Raw genomic sequence first — 18,296 nt, 5'->3', positions numbered from 1 at the left:
ATATTTGTTCTGTCTCCTCAGACTCTCCTCTTCTGTGTGTGTGTGGTCCAAGTATTCCTCAAAAATCAAGTCATCTTAAGATAAATAACTATTTGTAGGGAGAAAACTTGTTTAAAGTTAAGGTAAGTTTAGGATTATGGCTCCAGGAAATGAATGTAAATCAATGTAACGTCCTCTGAAGTGATGGAAACACTACTGTGTGTGTGTGTGTGTGTGTGTTGGCTGTCTGTGACCATGCATAAGGACTGACTGATTGACTGGCTCTACTGGCTGTCTGGACATGGCACACACACACACACACGCGCACACACACACTCAGAGACAGACAGACACTCTCTCTCTCTCTCTCTCTCTCTCTCTCCCTCTCTTTCCCTATCTCTCTCTCTCATCCGGCGCAAGAGCCCGGCAGCGCGGGTGACGCGTTTTGCGCATTTCCTGCAGCTCGCGCTCACTCACGGATTCAGGAGAGAGGCGACGGGAAACAGGGGGCGCGCGCAAAGACCGAAAGGAGAAGGGGGAGAGAAAAAAACCAACGGGAGCGTAGCACCGTGATGTATTCGGGGTGCTCGTGAGCCCGAAAAAGACTGCATTGGGAGGCAAAAAGGCATTCCTTTCCGAGAGTACGCGCAAATATCGCGTTACCGTGAGGTCGAAGCAAGGAGATTATCCCACAGAGGAGCGAGCGAGCCGCGACGGGCTGGAAACGGAGCACCAATCCCGGATGGCTAGGCGCGGCTGCTCGCGCTCTCTCCCACCCTGACCCAGGAGAGGCACGCAAGGACCGTGGGGAGGCTCCGTGGCTTCAGATGAACCCAAGCGGAGCCCGTTAACCCGCATCGCCACTCACTGACGTTTATATCCCGGCCTGTTTCCGCCGAAACGGGAATCTTGTCTGGCGCACGGGACCGACCATAAACAAACAAGGCAGCTTCTCGGGTGGGAGAGTGTTCTGCAGCCGACCTCTGAAGGGTGTGAGTCTGCCTTAGTACAGCGTTTTTCAGCCCACTGGGGATCCATCAGCTGTACTGTTAGTGTGTGTGTCTGGTGTGTGTGTGTGTGTGTGTGTGTGTGTGAGTGTGAGTGTGTGTGTGTGTGTGTGTGAGTGTGTGTGTGTGTGGTGTGTGTGTGTGTGCATAACACAGTGTTCTGATATGGCTGTACGACACTGAGAGTCCAAGGAGCCAGCGGCATTATGGGATGTAGCAGGACTGTGCAGTGACCCCGCTCATTGGAAGGAAACACTCTGTGTACAGGAGCAGGAACAGGCAGACTAGCCTAAACACACACACACACACACACATTTACACACACACTTACACTAACACACACATCCCAGCAGCCTGCAGCCATGCCTGTGTTCAGTGGCCTGTTGAAGGTGCGAGTGTGTGAGGCGGTGGACTTGAAGCCCACCCCATGGGCCCTGCGTCACGCTGTGGGGAAGAGCGGCTCCTTCTTGCTGGACCCTTACCTTGCTCTGAACCTGGACCAGACTCGGCTGGGCCAGACCGCCACCAGGACCAAGACCAACAGCCCCGCCTGGCACCAGGAGTTCTGCACAGAGGTCCGTGAAGGAAGGAGCCTGGAGCTGTCTGTTTTCCATGATGCGCCCATCGGATACGACGACTTTGTGGCCAACTGCACCATCCAGCTGGAGGACCTGCTGCAGAACGGAACCAGGCACTATGAAGACTGGGTACGTGTTTGATATGTGATGGTTTGAGTATGTCTCGATGTCCTGACACCAGGGTTTGCATGTAGATACAACATCTTGCAACATGTGCTTCTGCAGGTGAAATGAAATTTAAACACAGACCCCCTGAAACAAAACAGGATCCCCAGTTTCTGAAACATACAGATGCTGCAACACAACTTCTGTTGCATTGTTGGCCAGTTCAGCATTGCTGAATGGGGAATGTGGTGCATTTTGGCCCCAGTGGCTCCTAAGCGGGTCAATCTGGTCACGTACACAGATACATTTTGGGTGAGTTAAACCCAAACCAAGTAGTTTTAAGCTTACTCACGCAGGAAAGACACCAAATTGTTCATGTCCTGCTTCAAAAAATTCCTTCCTTCCTTGGCACTCTGGGGAGTTAAATGCCTTGCTCATGGGTAGGGATGCACTGATCTGACTTTTTCTGTTCTGTACTACCACTGCTGAGTACTGAATTGTTACCATTGTTCTCTTTTTCCCAAATTTAAAATCTGTGTAACAGCTGCTTCACTGCATGGGACTCACTGGAATAAATAAGACAATATTAAAGTGGGAATAAACAACTTTTTTTGCTTTAACTTATCATTATGAAGTAAATGTTGATCTCACAGTGTAACGGCCATAAGAATAATGACACATTCGGCGTTTAGATTGGTTCCCTATAAGCCTCGGTTCCCCTGCTGGGTACGATTTCCTGGGAAAATGAAGGTTTGATTTACGGCACAAAGGAAGTGCGCCAACCAAAAGAGGAAGAGGATAGCGCTTCTGTCTTCCCCGGTAGCTATATTTCATAATAATTAGTTAGGTGGCCAACCTCTTTCTGTTGTCTTATTGCTATGTGATAAATGTGGAATATTGCACAGGCAGATCTGATGACACACTACTTATATCTGTGTACGCTGCATTTTAGTTGCACCTACCTGAATAAACTTTCTTTTGATTTATAGAGGGCTTAATGAGTGTTTAACGACTTTTCAACCCCGTTAGCTACCGTAGCTAACGAGAAGAGCTAACAGGGTTGAAAAGTCGTCCGTTTCCACTTTAATCTGAATGAGTGTAAACAGTGATTTTTTTTTAATAATGTTATAAATTAAGAAACTGTATTTATTGTCAGTATTGGCTGACACCCAACCACCATAATACGGTCGTTATCGGGGCTGATACTGATCTGGCAGATCAGATTGGTGATTGTTGTTTATGGAATTTAGAGTGTCTTAATTGTTTGGGCCTTGTGGTCATAAACACCTTACCAAAAATATTCTCTTTAAATGTGAAACCTTTCCTCTTTTCTGATGATACATTTAGTCTTTACATCATCATCATCACCACCACCACCACCTTCTTTCACTTTGTTTGGCAGCGCAGCAGTGTGTTAGTTAACTGTGAAATCAGTTGCACACGTCGGTTGTCAAACTGCATGTGTGTCTCAATGCTGTTTCTCCACTCCGGTCTTGCTCTTGTTTTTTGCTCTCTGACACGGTCATGTAAGTCGTATTTTACTTCTGCACTTATGTGGCAGAGGCTTCTCGTTTTGCCATTTTTTTTTTTTAATCCAGTAGCTTTCCCTCCTCTATCGGTGACACAGGAGCTGTTTGGACTTGTATTAGATCTGATTTGGGCATCTCAGGTCCAGCCTGTAGTCGTCCTTCCTCAATTCCTCACATTCCTCCTTTCTCTTTGGACTAGAAAGGAATAGGAGGTGCCCCTGTCTTTTTCCTTATTAGAATTCAATTTTTAAAGAACAGTGTACATATTGTGAGACTTCATCCTCAACCTGCTTTATAATTCCTCTGACTGTAGGTTGAGAGATACACATACTGTAACTCAGCTCTGGGAAAGACTGAAATTCCGTTCATTTGTTATGGTTTCTTGTCAAATAATCTCATTTGCGTCAGGACTGTGATGTCGGATCGCCGCATGTACATCTGTATGTAAGGGGGATAAAGAGCTGTTTGTTTTGGGTCGGCAAGTTTTGTCTTCAGCTGTAACATGTGATCTCGTTCCACTTGTACGCTTTGTTTTTTATCTCGTCTCGCTTTACGTTACATGAAAGCCTGATGAAGGTGATGTCAGGACAAGCGTTCTGGGAGCTAAGGACGTGCAATTTAAATAACCACATGTTTGCATTTAGCCCATTAGCAACAAATTACATATACATTACATTACTGCCGACCACTTTCCAGAGCGTACTGTGAGTTATTACAATCATTTTCTACCTTCCAGGCAGCCATTGGTGTCAGTTTATACCAGTACAGAATTAAAATCAACTGACAGAGACTTTACACCTGTTTGAATCTCAACTCTCAATGTTTAATTTACAATATTACAGTATTTATTTGCCAAAATGCAATTTTTTTTTTGCATGGTAAAGCAGATGTGAGCATGGATTACTTTGAAGACACTCTCTTTAATGTCACAATGTTTTTTTTTGTTTTTTTTATACAGACCCTGCTCTCAGCTGGATTAACATATGACCATGATGTAATGTTAAAAAAAAAGGGGACAAACAAAGGCTCATTGTGAAAATTTACCTATCACAGACTTGAAGCTGATGTTCATCCTGTAATGAAATGAATAAAAATCAGCAGCAGTCTAGAAGGATGGAAATAACATTTGTGTAAAATGTTATTGAGTGCTTGTTAATATATATAAATACAATTAAAAAGTGTAAATGATTTGTAGTTAATAGACTAAAGCATGCGAAACCAAACAGTATGGACCATTAGGAGGGGTTTAATTGATGTGTGGTTATGTAACCTTATAGTATATCAGCATACATTGGCGTATAAATAGGCAGACACGCACACACACACACACACACACACACACACCTCGTCCCCCAGCCATCCAGGGTAAGGTCAGCGCGTATGGATCACTCTGTCGATCGACCACATCCCATTGATCAGACAGCCGGCTCGTCAATACTTCTGCCTCACAGCGACACACTACCCCCCCCCCCCCCCCACACCCCCCCCCACCACCACCACCACCACCACCACCACCTCCCCCCACTTCCCCTCCATCCTCCTCCCTGCATTACTCCATTACTTCTGCTTCCTGTTTCTCCCTCATCCTCTCTCATCTTCCTTACACTTATGCTCCTACATTAATTTACTCTTCAGTCTCCAGTGGGGAGTGACGGATGTGAAGTTCAGACTCAATAAGGAGATGGAAGGAAGTATAATATAGATGGTAATAGGTTGTCAGAGTAGTATCGATGAAGTTTTTCTCTTCAACATTTTGCTCATTGTGAGTGATTTCTCGCTACATACTGTGTTTTTCAAAGTAAGATACATAATTTAAGAATAAAAAGGGACCAGAAAATGATTGCTGGCGTTAAAGACATTACAATAAAAACAGTTTTAATCTTTTACCACAAGCACTAATGTAAAACATTCACAGACTGCATCTAAGTTAAATGAATATGCACATTTAATATATGTATTGATAGATTAGACTGAGGCCATTTTCAAAAAAAAAAAATCCAATAAAACGTAACAGTGTAATAAACAGGGCTGACAAACTATTAATTAGTTGTAATAATTTGTGGATTATTTTTGTGATTAATTGATTGATTGTTTAGCCCATTAAAAGTCACACAACAGTGGAAAATGCCCATCACAATTTCTAACCACCATTAAAAATCTAAAAGCTGTTCAATTTATAATGATATAAAGCAGCAAATCCGGTATTTAATACGCCGAATTAGCCAAAAATGGACATCCTCATTTAGTTGCTCAATTGAATTTCCAGATAATATCCTAAATCATGAAACATATTATGGCTGCAACTAAAGATGATTTTTGTTTTTGAATCTGTTGATTATTTTAGCCTATAAAATGTCCTAAAATAGTGGAAAATAGTCATCACAGCTCCACAAAGCTCAAGGTAGCATCTTCAAATTGCTTGTTTTATCCAACCAACAGGCTGAAACTAAAATATATTGTATTTATGATGAAATAAAACAGAGAAAAAACAGAAAATGTTCACATCTGAGAAGCTGGAACCAGAGAATGTTTTGGTATTTTTTAAGATTGAAATCAAAATAGTTTTGACGTGCTCTCCCTAGATTTTAATTTAATTAATTTCTGAATCGACTACTTGTCTAAGCACTAATAATAAACTTTATTTATGTTAAGTGCTTTCCAAAACCCAGAGGAAGAACTCCTGGAAGTCAAGACATGTGAAACTAAAACTCCCAAAAAAGCTTTTAATGGGAAAAATGAAAGACACTTGGTAAGGATCATGACAGAAAGCAGAACAGTGATGTCAGTTAAACATGGAAAATGTACAATAATAAAAATAAGAGTCTAACTAAATGGCCGTTCAGAGGAACATGAGGCTTCGGCTCCGTCTTTCTCACTTCCTCCACCCTTCTGCCGCCTCACTCATCTCCTCTCATTATCTTCCTCTGTCTCGCTGTCTTGTCTCAGCACCACTAGTCTCATCCTCTCTGCTTCCTGTTCTCTTTTGTCTTCCACCACCCCTCCATCCATCTCTCTGGTGGAGCCGAGCGCTGTGGGCCGGGTTCCTGCTCGGCTCCGCTGGTGAAATATTAACCAGGCTTTGATGCTTATTAATTGTCCCACTCAGTAATTGAGATGCTCTGTGGAGCCCATCCCCATGGTGACAATGACAGCCCGTCCCCTTGGTGACAGCCTCTCACCCACAGAAACACCAGAGAGAGAGAGAAACGGGTAGGTGAGAGTTGGGGGGAGATGGAGGGTGGAGGTGGGTAAGAAGAGAGGGAAAAACAACGAAGAACGGTGCCTCGGTGGTTCTTTGAGAAGTCAGAATAATGTAAATTCAAGGCCTTCAAAGGTAGAGAAACAGTTTCAAAGGTAGAGAAAAGGTTTCTTTGTGCTTCATGGCCACTCGTTAAAGAAAATTCCATTTTACTCACCAGCATTATTGTAGAGATTGTGTTTGCAGGTACTCAGCTCAACACAACATTACAGCAATGTCTCCTGGGCAAACCAAAATCAAGCCTCAGACAGGTTTAAACAAGTTTAACTCAGTTATCTAAACTGTTTATCTGACAGCAAAAAGCGAAAGTTTTGAGGTTGAGGTCAAAGCCATAATATCACTAGTTGCAGTAAAAGCTGTGGACCAAAATGTGCCTATAATCATTCATCACAATGTGGAGCTACTCCTTAGATCAACATTAACACAGCGTACCTGTTGGGGCGCACACAGTTTAAGGTAGTATTTGCATTTTATGTGAGCAGTCATATGAATCCAAATCCTGTTATGGTGCGACATACGGTAGTTTATGTTTTCTGTACATTACCTCTTGTATAAACATTTGAACATAAAGCACATTGGGTTTATTTGTAGTGAAATGTGTTATATAAATAAAAATTGGCTTGCTTCGCCTTCGTATAGAGGTGAACCACATACCGCTGTAAACAACACTGTCTGTACATTCCTGTGGTAACTATGGTATGTCAGCAGCTGTGCAATGCAAAGGATGATTACAATGGACCATTTGGCTCAAATCTTTCACCTTTCGCTTCAAAATAAGCAGTTTAGGTTACATTTGGCTGCTTTCACAGATGTTATTGTAAATATTTATGTGGAGTCCCTGCAATGAAGCTGATGAGTTATATTTGGTATAAATATGAATATAAAAATAGGCCAAACCTATTATAGTAGCATCCAGAATATAAATATAAAAAGCTGTAGGCAGACTATGAAGAATTAACAGAGCGACTTCGACTGTCTCGGCCAAAATGATCTTGGTAGTTACTGAAGTCAAATGAAATGTTTTATGACGTTAAAATTGTGACAGATGTGTCACGTTTTGTTGTTTGGCTGCCGCTTTAATGGTTTTCTGTTGGCACCTTTTACAAAACTGATGTAACCAACTGCAGACTGAAATCTCTTTTTCCCCTCCATCCGCCATGATTCAATAAGTAGGGAGGAGGGAACATGATCACATGAAAGAGCCACAAATGAGCCAAAAACAAACACCCCTCTTCCCATATCATCTGGTGTTGTGTTGTATATAACTTTACATACATAATATGTATAACTACATTTATATTAAATATTGATAGAGGACTTAGAAGTAAAGGAAGACATTATCTGGCAGCCATGAGTTGGTCTTTTAAACAATATTTTATAGTGTATTTTTGACCGGTCATTATCTTTTATTGTCCTGATAAGAAAAGCTGATGTGCACACTAGCCACGTAATAAATCAGACGACCAGTAGCCACATGTTAATAACATCAGTTGCTTTAACACATAAGTGTGTTAGAGAGATTAGGGCTAAATATGAGGCAGTTTGTTCTGTCAGTAAACACAGACTGGAGATAAATTATTCTTGGGCCAGCTTAAAACGTTTCCAAGCGGACCTAACACAATAACAATCACTTCATGTATATGCATTTTCCTTGCTCTGTTGTTTTATATTAATATTTATTATGATCTAAACAAGGGATCTTCAGGATTGTGGTAGTCATTGCTAGATATTATGACACCCATGCATACTGTATGTCAACAGTGTTATAATTTACAAAATGTGTTCATTTTTTTCACCATATCTGCTAAATTAATTGAAATATTATCTGCAGTTATGACTCCTGTTAGGAAAATAATAAATAAAAAGATGGAAATAGGCTGGTTGCATCCACTTTATTTCTAAAATTAGTCTTAAAAGCAGTTCCAGGTAGCACTAAAAGATGTAAAAACTCTTAAATCTTAAGGTTTTTGAAATTGGCATACCCAGGGACGAGACAGAAAGAGAGAGAAAGCAGAGGAAGGTGGAAACAGAAGGGCTATGGGGAGGAGAGAAGGGCAAGGCTGTGCAAAGGAGGAAATTTGTGATGAAGGAGGGAAGGAGAGAGAGAGAGAGAGAGAGAGGAGGAGATGAGGTGTAGAAGTAAGCTCTGTGTACATGTAAATATTTCAGGCTCGAGGTCGAGAGCTGTGAGGCTGCTGGAAGCTTCTGTGGACTCGAGTCAAGAGACACGATGACAGTGTAATGTTTTCTCACAGGGACAAGGGCCACTTCAGATGTCACCCAGCCACTGTTTGACACTTTGAAGCATCAATGCACATATATAAACACACACACAAACACACACACACACGCTCACACGCTCACACTTACCACAGCCAGGATTAATGACTGAAAGACAGCCAATCATCCCCTTATTTTTTACTATCATTAAAACAGTTTTAATGATTTTTTATTTTACACAATTGTACAAAAACATCTAAACTATGTGAGTTAGCATTTTCTAAACAAAAATACTAAAATAAAATCTAACATATCACTTTTATTACTACTTTACAAGAAAACTATTCTTACTTGGGGTTCACACATTATGTCAAGATGGCGACCCTTTATTGCCAGACTTGTAATGACGCTAGATATTAAGCCTAAATAAGCTATTTTTAACGGGCTACATATTTGTTGTGGTTCAACAACAAGTGAAGCCAGATACAACTGCGTAGCCATCTTGATAGTGTTGACCTTTGAAGAAACGAAGAACCAGAGAGTCCAAAATGGAGGAGGCTAATGTAACTTATTAGCCGTGTATCACCGTCCGCTTTTATTTAACCTACAATTTATCAGAGTTTAAACTGCTTCACAAAAAAAAGGCATGGTTTAAAGACGGTTATGAGACAGGAGTTGATTGTACGAATACTTTTTCTTTTCTTTTTTTTACTCTTCTGAATAAAATGTATGAACTTGTCCTGTTAGCTCAGTTGCTAATGATCTTGCTAACTACTGAATGAAATGATCTACAATGCTAAGAACAAAATGTCAGTGAGGAGTTAATGACACACTGAGTTTAGAGAGTTATTAGGTGCATTTTCATTTACCTGTTTTCACATTTTCAATTTGCGTCTAAAAGCTGAGTGGAAATGCAGAAAATTTGAAAAAATCTCCAAATATCGCAAAAAAAGGTTTTTACGCTTGGCTTAGGTGCAAAATGGAAACACACGTAGAGAATATATCATGACGTACATGAAGATTGTGACTTAAACGTCCACTGAAGAGATAAAAAAAAAAGCTGCAGACGAAAACATCAGATCTGTATGGAGCAAGGAGATGACTGTGACGCTCCTCCAATTAATACATGAAACTAACTTAAATGCCGTGTTTCTATCATGTTTTCTACATTGTTGTTCATCATTTGACGTTTCACTGGCGCTCTTTTGATTATGTCTTCTTGTAGCGTTACTGGTTGGCCTCTTAACTGGAAAATTAGCACCAACTTTTTATCCGTACAACGCAGCTCTTGATATTCGCCAGCATCAATTTTAATCTTCTTTTGCCAATTTTCTTGGTATTCGGTTTAAATTTGTGCTACATTTGGATGGAAACTTAGTTGACTAGTGCTAGCCAGTGCTAGCTAGTTTTCTAGCTAGCTTTAGTTTTTTAGCTAACTTTCCCTCATGAAATGGCCAAATCAACAGACTGCTTGTTATTTGGACCAATTATTACATTTCATGTCGTGGTAACATTCAGCAAGAATTCAGACAATGCAGTCAGGTGGAAGATGGACAAATCTCACCTGCCAACAAAAATGACTGCAAAACAATTCCCAAATGTTCCCAACTTGAATTCAATCAGTCAGAAGAATACAAGTTGACGCGCTGATCAGACAGCAAAGATGGACATAATCTAACTGAAACATAAAAATGGACACTTTAGAAGTTAAACTATATTTTTATGTTAGGGGCTAGCTTGACCCTGGCTTGGTTAGCGTGTTAGCCATTAGCTTGCTGGTTACAGTAGTAGATGAACATTGCTTTGCCATTTTCTGGTATGATTTGGCCTTTATGGTATTTTTTTTTTTTTTACCTTGAAGAATACCAAGCTAAAGTTGAAAATATCACCCATTACCATTGTAGCATTGCACGTTTAAGTAAGTGGATTGTGTCACCTTAATCCTCGACCCCGCCTTCCCGCTTTTCTGTTTTCAACATGTGATTCTGATCATCCTTGAGGTCACAGCAGTATTGTCACTGGCCCTTTCATTTTCCGACCACCAGACTCCATTCCCTCACCGTGGTAAGTTGCCGGACAATTACATCATGGGCTCCACCCCTTGGTGTCCTGCTGGTTAAGTAGGACAGACTGGACTTAAGATGCGCTGTTGCTACAGTGACAATACACACACACACACACACACACACACAAAGACAAGCACGGTGCTCTGCCCACTGATGCCAAATCAGGTCAACCTTTGGTGTGTGTGATTGTGTGTGTGTGTGTGTATGCTGGAGGGTGTTTCGTCCATGTTCTCAGTGAAAGAGAAGAAACGGGAGGATGTTTGAGAGCTCTGGGACGGCAGGTGACACGCACGCTGTTCGTCCCCTCTGTCTTTTTGTGACCTCAGGAGAGTGTCTATTTTTATATGTTCCCAAAAAAAAGATGCACTTCAAACAACTTTTATTCTAGCCATGGACAGAGTAGAAATGAAACACCCACTCTGTATTGTCATGTCATTTGCAGACATGTAGTTAGCAGCTAGCTCGCTAGTTAACGAGTGTAAACGGCAGCTGGATAATGAACAGTAGTTCTTCCAGTTTGACCATTAAGTGCATCATATCAGTGTTTCAAGCTTATCACATTAAAAGGTCTGAATCAGGACCTGGTACTCGGGGCCTTGAAGCTGCTCATCCTGTCAGTTTTAACGTTATCATCAGAGGATGTCAGTCAGATATCAGAACTGTGAGCTATGTCAGTTTATCATTATTACAATGCAGTTATTGGACATGTACAGTACAGTATGTAGCTGTTACCAATAGATATAGCATGTGTGTCAATGTAATTAGTATATTTAAAAATATATGCTTTCTTTTTACTGGCAAAGTTAACTTTTCTCTGACTAGTTTGAAAAAGAGGGACATCAACAACAAGCAACTGTATCTTCTTTATCTGACAGTTTTCATGGAAAGAGATGCTTATGATTGTGCTCGATACACACTGATCTCATTTGAGTCGATCACCAACAGAGAGCTGAAGTCATGACGTCACGTAAGCAGCTAGCCTCTACCCCACTAGCTTCTGTAACTCAGTGCAATCCCTCATTCAGCGTTTCTTTCATCGGTTCTTTATGAAGAAATTAAACGCATTCCTGGGGTTTGCTTTCCATATTCTAAGACGAATTGGCAGAACTCGCTTTTAGAAGTTGAAACCTTCACCATTTTCAGTTAAACAATTTATTTTTAGCACGTGTAAAACTACAGCTCCCATGAAAATTTACTGGTGTGGCAGCGAGGATACTTATGTCATTGTAACTTGGCTTTACTGTGCAAAAGTTCTGTAGGTTTTTAGATTCTTATCCATTATACAATACCATCAGGGAGGTGTCTGATCGGTCCCAAATTTATTCCACAGCATGACAATGACCCCAAACATAGAGTCGGAGTCATAAAGAGCTATCTTAAGCGACAGGAAGAACAAGGAGTCCTTCAACAGATCCTTTGCCCCCCCCCCCCCCCCCCCCCCCCCCCCTCCCCTTCCCCCATCATCGAGTCAGTCTGGGATTACATGAAGAGACAGAAGCAACCTTGAAAAACTGTGCGCTAGGAGAACTGCTGCTGTTTTAAAAAGGCAAAGCGTGCTCAAACCAAATATTGGTTTGATTTAGGTTTCTTTTGTTTACTGAACTCTGTATGAAGTGAATTGATTAATGAAAACTATTCATAGCGTTCTATTTGAAAGCTTCCTCACTTTACTTTTAGTGCCTAAAACTTTTGCACATTACTGTACATATAATTCACCAACTCTGTCTAAAAACGACCCTCTTTGTCCTGCTGTTATTACTGATATGTCGAACTTAACCGTGACCCCTCGACTCAGTCATGGTCTGGCCGTGCCACGACGTTTAACCTGCGACTACGATGATTATATTATCAGATCATTTTTTAGTGCCATCCTTGTCTAAACAAAGAGAGTGGTCAACACTACATACATGTTAAGAAAGGCTCTGCACTAATAGTTATTTTTATAACTACAAATGTCACTTTGTCACATTTTGAATGACATTTTCTCACTTCTGGAGCAGAACCTGAAAGTTACGGTTTCACTTCAGCTCTATATACAGAGCTGGAGAGTCACAATTTAAGTCATAATCGCAGTATAAGTCAGAAAAAAAAATCGATATTTTCCTCAAATCGGCCAGCCCTTATACAACAGGGCTTCCTTTCCACAGCTTGAGCTGATATAGAGTGTGTTTTCATTTAGACTGATCCAACAGCGCTGACTGATCTTCAGGCTGTCTGCCAGTCCATCTGGATATCACACACTCGCCTTGAATGACTGTGATGTCTAAGACGATTGAACGGACAGAGTGCTTTGATTGAGAACGTCCATTCTTTTAAATCTAACTCTCCACCTTCTACAGTAGTTACTGTACACTACTACTGGACCGACGGACCTGTCACTAGAGCCGGGGAGGAGGGGGGGGGGGGGGGGGGGGGTTTGGATGGCAGGCTATGTTGCATGCAAGCACCAAATCTCACCCATCCTCCCTCTCTTCACCACCACCACCACCACCACCACACAGCACAGCTCCTCTTACATTATTAGCCGTCTGTGATGTTACATTAAAGATGCATGACTCTCACGCTGTCTCACTCAGCATGGGCCTCCTGTGTATGTGCGTGTGTGTGTGTGTGTGTGCGTGCAGGGGGACATGCTTGAGTTGCCGATAGAGAGAAGGACACACATATGCAAACACACATACACACACACACACACACACACATAGGCATGTTATTGTGTGAATGCGGTCGAGCTCCCTCGAAGCCGAAATTTGTTATTTGACAGATGGAAGTGGGAGGTTGTCACTGAGACTAAACGCTCCTGAGAGAGACAGAGAGAGCTGTCTGGTTGGGCAGAGATAGCGAGCTAGATGGACAAAGAGTGGGAGGGGGTTAGCTCCACAGTATTGATATAATGCAAGCTTTGAGTGGCCTGTCTGCTTGGTTGAGTGCTTCTCTGTGCTGCTGCAATATGGTGCGTGTGTGTTTATTCTATCAGGAATGTGTGTGTGTGTGTGTGTGTGTCGTTGTAGCACGTTTGTATGCGCGGAGATGGAACGAACGCAAAGAGAGTTAAGCTTGTATGTGTGTTTAACGCTAACCTCCCTCTGAAGTCCATTTTAAAATCCCCAGTCACACACACACACACACACACACTGCTTCCTGTGCATGTGTGTGTGTGTGTGTGAGGGAAAGAGAGAGAGAGAGAGAGAGGGGGCTTGTGAAGTTATCCGTCTCCTTGGCTGTATCAGTGTCCTAATTGGACTAACAAGATTAATGAGGCGAACTAGATTCTCCAGCTCTGTCCTCCCATGTTTTGTTGCCAGGGCGGGGAGCCACACAGTGCACGTGTGTGTGTCTCTACACAGCAGGTTAAATCCAAGTCACGTTACAATTCATTAAACAGGGGTATTGACGTGGATAAAATCTTCTAACACGGTATATGTAATTTTAAAAGTGCTTAAACAATTAGTCGATTAATCAGTTAGTCGGTTGAATTAGTTGGTTGACAGAAAAACTGTTGTGATAATCAATTAATAGTTTTCTCAGGCAAAAAAAGCCAAACATTCACTTCACTTCAGCTTCTCAAATGTATGGTTATTTATTTGATGTCATTGTAAACTGAATATTTTTGGGTTTTGGACAATTGGTCGGACAAAACAAGTGTTTTGAAGACATCATTTTATGATTCAGTGCGTTTTCTAGAACATGGAATAACCAAATGAGCCATTTTTGACTAATACATCAAATTAAACACCCGAAAACTCAGCTGATGCTCAATCTTATAAATCCAATGCTGCCGTAAAGCAGTCATGCTCATTGATTTGCATCGTTGCCTGCAATGGCCTAATACAACCATTGATATTTAAACCTGCATCAATTGATCTTTTGGCCACTTGCGGGCAGAGGGACACGCTGGAAGCACAAAATTGACATATTGTCACTTTAAGATGAAACGGTCAATGTGTTAGCAAACAGATACCAGGGAACATTCATTTGGAGTCAAGTTTCTGTCCACTTAATAAATAAAAACTCCAATATTCACTCACTGTTTAGCTTTGTTTTGCTCTCCACCAACTCCTGAGGGAGATGTCTGGCTCTTTAAAAGCCGAATGCTCTACTAAGTTCACAGGCTTTGTCTGTCTGGTGCGGAGCGTTTAGTGCACAGTGGGTTTATCAGAGCTTTTCCATCAAAAACAGCTGCCAGATGTGACTAAAAACAAGCAGGCGGGTAAAAAAAAACCGAAACAAAACAATGAGCTAAAAGGCTCTAAAACTCTCAAGCTGATAATAAGACACAACAAATGTAAACAGTAGAAACGATGCAGCGATTAGTTGATTAAATGATTAATCGTTTCTCAAATGTGAATATTTTCTGGTTTCTATGAAAGTAAACCGAATGTCTTTGAGTTGTGGACTGTTGGTCGACACAAAAGACATTTGAGGATGTCAAGTTGGTCTTTGGAAAACAAATTTTATAGACCAAACAACTAATCGATTAATCGAGAAAGTAATCGACAGATTAATTAATAAGGAAAATTAGTTGCAGCCCAAATAAAAACTGTTTGAGAGTGGTGCACATAAAAAGATAAAAAATCTAACAAAACTAATAAAATAGAATAAAATAAAGTAAGAACTAGCTACCTGCCAACACTCCCAATGTTCACAGGAGTCTATTTTTAACTCTTTCTCTCGCTGTTCTCCTGTTTGGTAATTTCTCCCATTAATCTCCCCGATTTCATAGTGATACAAAGTTTCTGTGTGGGATATGTGTCGTGGTACCTTAACCAGCCCGCTGTCATGGTGTAAAACATACCAGTAGTGGATGGGACACTGCGGGCAAAATAGTTGAAAATATGGCTTTTCTACATGTTTATGCTTGTTGAACACGTGGTTTTATACTTATTTGATACTAATTTCCTTCATTTCATTTCGGTGCACCATGAAACCAGCGTTTCACTCAACATAATTAATGTTAATAGTTACACCTGTGTTTGGCAAGTTAAATTGTCCTCTGTGACAAAAGTCAGTTGACTAAACTGTTGTCCCATGTGGCACATCAAATGCAAACAATATTTAAGTGCCAATAGCTGATCAATTATTGTTTATGAGCTGCCATATTTCCAGAAAATATTATGTAGGTTGCGTAGCCACATTTTCCTTTTTTATGTTCATGTATTTACCGTCTTACAGGGTGCTTTCAACTTGAAAACTGATATAATACAGATCTCAACAGAATTCCCTGAGTGAAGGTTAAAGGGTCACTTCCATAAAGTCACGGAAAAAAATATATTTTCCTGTTTTTCCCGCTCCCAAGTGGCACCCAGCCCTGCAGAGAGTTGTGTTTTATTTGCCAGGATTAGAAAATATCCATTACTGAGACGTCTGCTGTCACCTTGAAGTGAAATGGAGGTGAAGAAAATTTCGTTTGAGGCACTTAAAGCATTTAAAAAATTACACTGGAAAAACATAACAGCATCTTTCCAGAGAAACAAACACTGTCCCTGTTAGTCAGAATAATACACAATCCTCAATGTGAATCGTTATCAGTGGAAACTATTAACTACTAAATACTGAAAATTGCCTGCAGTCAGGTCTGTGGATATAATACTTACATATACATAATATATACCTTTATTATATAATATACCGGCTACAGCTACAGTATTTTGCAGGCTCCCATCAAAAAAAAAAAAAAAAGGTTCAGCAGTGCTGTAGCCATAGAAACGTCTGTTGCTAGGATACATGGCTACACTGTAGTAAAGCGGTAACCATAGAAATGTCTGCATAGCTAACATCAGCATCTGTTTATTTAGGATTAATAAGGATTTCTGACGCTATCACTGCTGATTCTTAATATATTTTTTTAATGCAGCTACACTTTGACCTTCTCAGATATGATCTGATTTGATATTATCTCATTATTTGACTTACCATGATTGCACCAACCTGTAAGGGGATTCAAAGCCTTTATAGATGTTTTTCTGTATATTCCATAGGGCTGATTATTATTTTCTCAATTAATCGATTAATTGTTTTGTCTATAAAATGTGAAAATAGTGAAAAATGCTTGTTATACTTTCCCAAAGTCAAAGGTGACATCTTCAAATGTTTTGTTCCAAACTCCAAATATAATCAGTTTACTATCATGTATGACAAAGAAAAACATCAAATCACAACATTTGAGAAGCTGAAACCAACTACTTTGTGGCATTTTTTACATTTTAAAAAAAGATATTAAAATGAACAGCAACTGATGAATCTTCTGTTCCTGTTCACCAATCGATTAATCGACTAAACGTTTCAGCTCTAATGTTCCACCGCATCAGCCTGTGACACTAGATAATCAATGCTGTGCTGTGCTGTGGCATTTTTCTTCTAACTAACTTCTAACAGATTTGCACAAGTATGTAAATAATGCAGTTGTAGTCAACAGCTTTAGTAGTGGCAGTATAAAAAAACTGCTTTACCTCTTGAACATATATCTAAAATAATGCACTGGATTATTGGTTTTAGTAGATTGTTTTGCCATTAAATTATTTTCCATCCTGCCAAAGATACAGTTCTGGTGAAACACTGAGAGTCTGTGCTGATTTCAGATTTTTTGGCATCATATTGAACACTGGCATGATCCAATTCATCCTCAAGTGTGAAGTAGTAGTTAAAAAAAACGAGCTTGAAGACACCTCACAACTCAAGTGGCCCGTAACCACCGGCGACAGACCCGAGAGCGCTAAGTCGATCACGGCGCCGTCCGTTTGTTCCCGCTCTGTTCCAAAATCACATCTTTCAGCTAAAATCCCGCCGAGATGCTCTGTTATGCAAGAGGTTACATTTTGGAGGATTAGCACATGGTTTTCAAGGGCAGACATCAAGAATCCGATGGCGTTTATAGGTCACAAATCCCGGCAGTCGTTATGTGTCATACACACAACAAAATGACACTGGATGAGATGTACGACACTCTCTGTGTCTTTTATTGTATTTTCTTTCAGATACAGTACACTCCTTGATGGTCATCACACAATAAAAATGTTATAATAACTGTAACTTTTATTTGTAAAGCAGTTTTCAGGAGATTCAAGATTTAGTTTATTGTCATTTATTTCTGTACTTGCATAAATCAGACTGAAATAAATAATCAAATAAAACAAGATGAATGAATTAAATTAATGTTTCTTCTTTCTTAACGTGTGTTGCCAACTTTAGACTTCTAAACCACAAAGGAGAATAAAGCCGGTAGCATTTTATTTATTCTGTTAAGGGAACATAACCAGGCAAAAATTGAAAAAAACATGAGTCCACACATTGTTTCTTCTTCCCAGAAAAATTGGTCCTTGTCATTATTTTTAAGGGACACATTTCCAAACAGACACTCACATGACATGATTTTTTCTCTCTGTAATTTTAATTTCAGCTCAGACTTTTTCCTCACATTCATAAGATTTATCCAACCTGTTAAAGAGTGTTCATGTTCTTTTTATTATATTTGTTTCTTTGATTTGGTTCCAACCTGCAGCCTTTTCTCACCTCAGTTCTCTAAATTGTGTTAGTTTGTATATCTAAATCTAAAT

The 18,296-nt window shown here is 40.4% G+C and overlaps 1 protein-coding gene across 1 annotated transcript in view; it reads left to right on the top strand.

The window, feature by feature from the left end:
* Positions 1-394: 394 nt before the first annotated feature.
* The window catches only part of prkcea (protein kinase C, epsilon a), a 41,173-nt gene continuing 23,271 nt past the window's right edge, over positions 395-18,296 (top strand). Inside the window, exon 1 of the mRNA XM_042397244.1 lies at positions 395-1,693. Within this exon, the coding sequence (XP_042253178.1) occupies positions 1,349-1,693 (345 nt within the window). The 5' untranslated portion in view covers positions 395-1,348. The remainder of the gene's footprint in view (positions 1,694-18,296) is intronic.

Source organism: Thunnus maccoyii, chromosome 20, assembly GCF_910596095.1.
Source record: "Thunnus maccoyii chromosome 20, fThuMac1.1, whole genome shotgun sequence".
Lineage (NCBI taxonomy): Eukaryota > Metazoa > Chordata > Actinopteri > Scombriformes > Scombridae > Thunnus > Thunnus maccoyii.
This window is presented reverse-complemented; position numbering and strand designations above follow the sequence as displayed.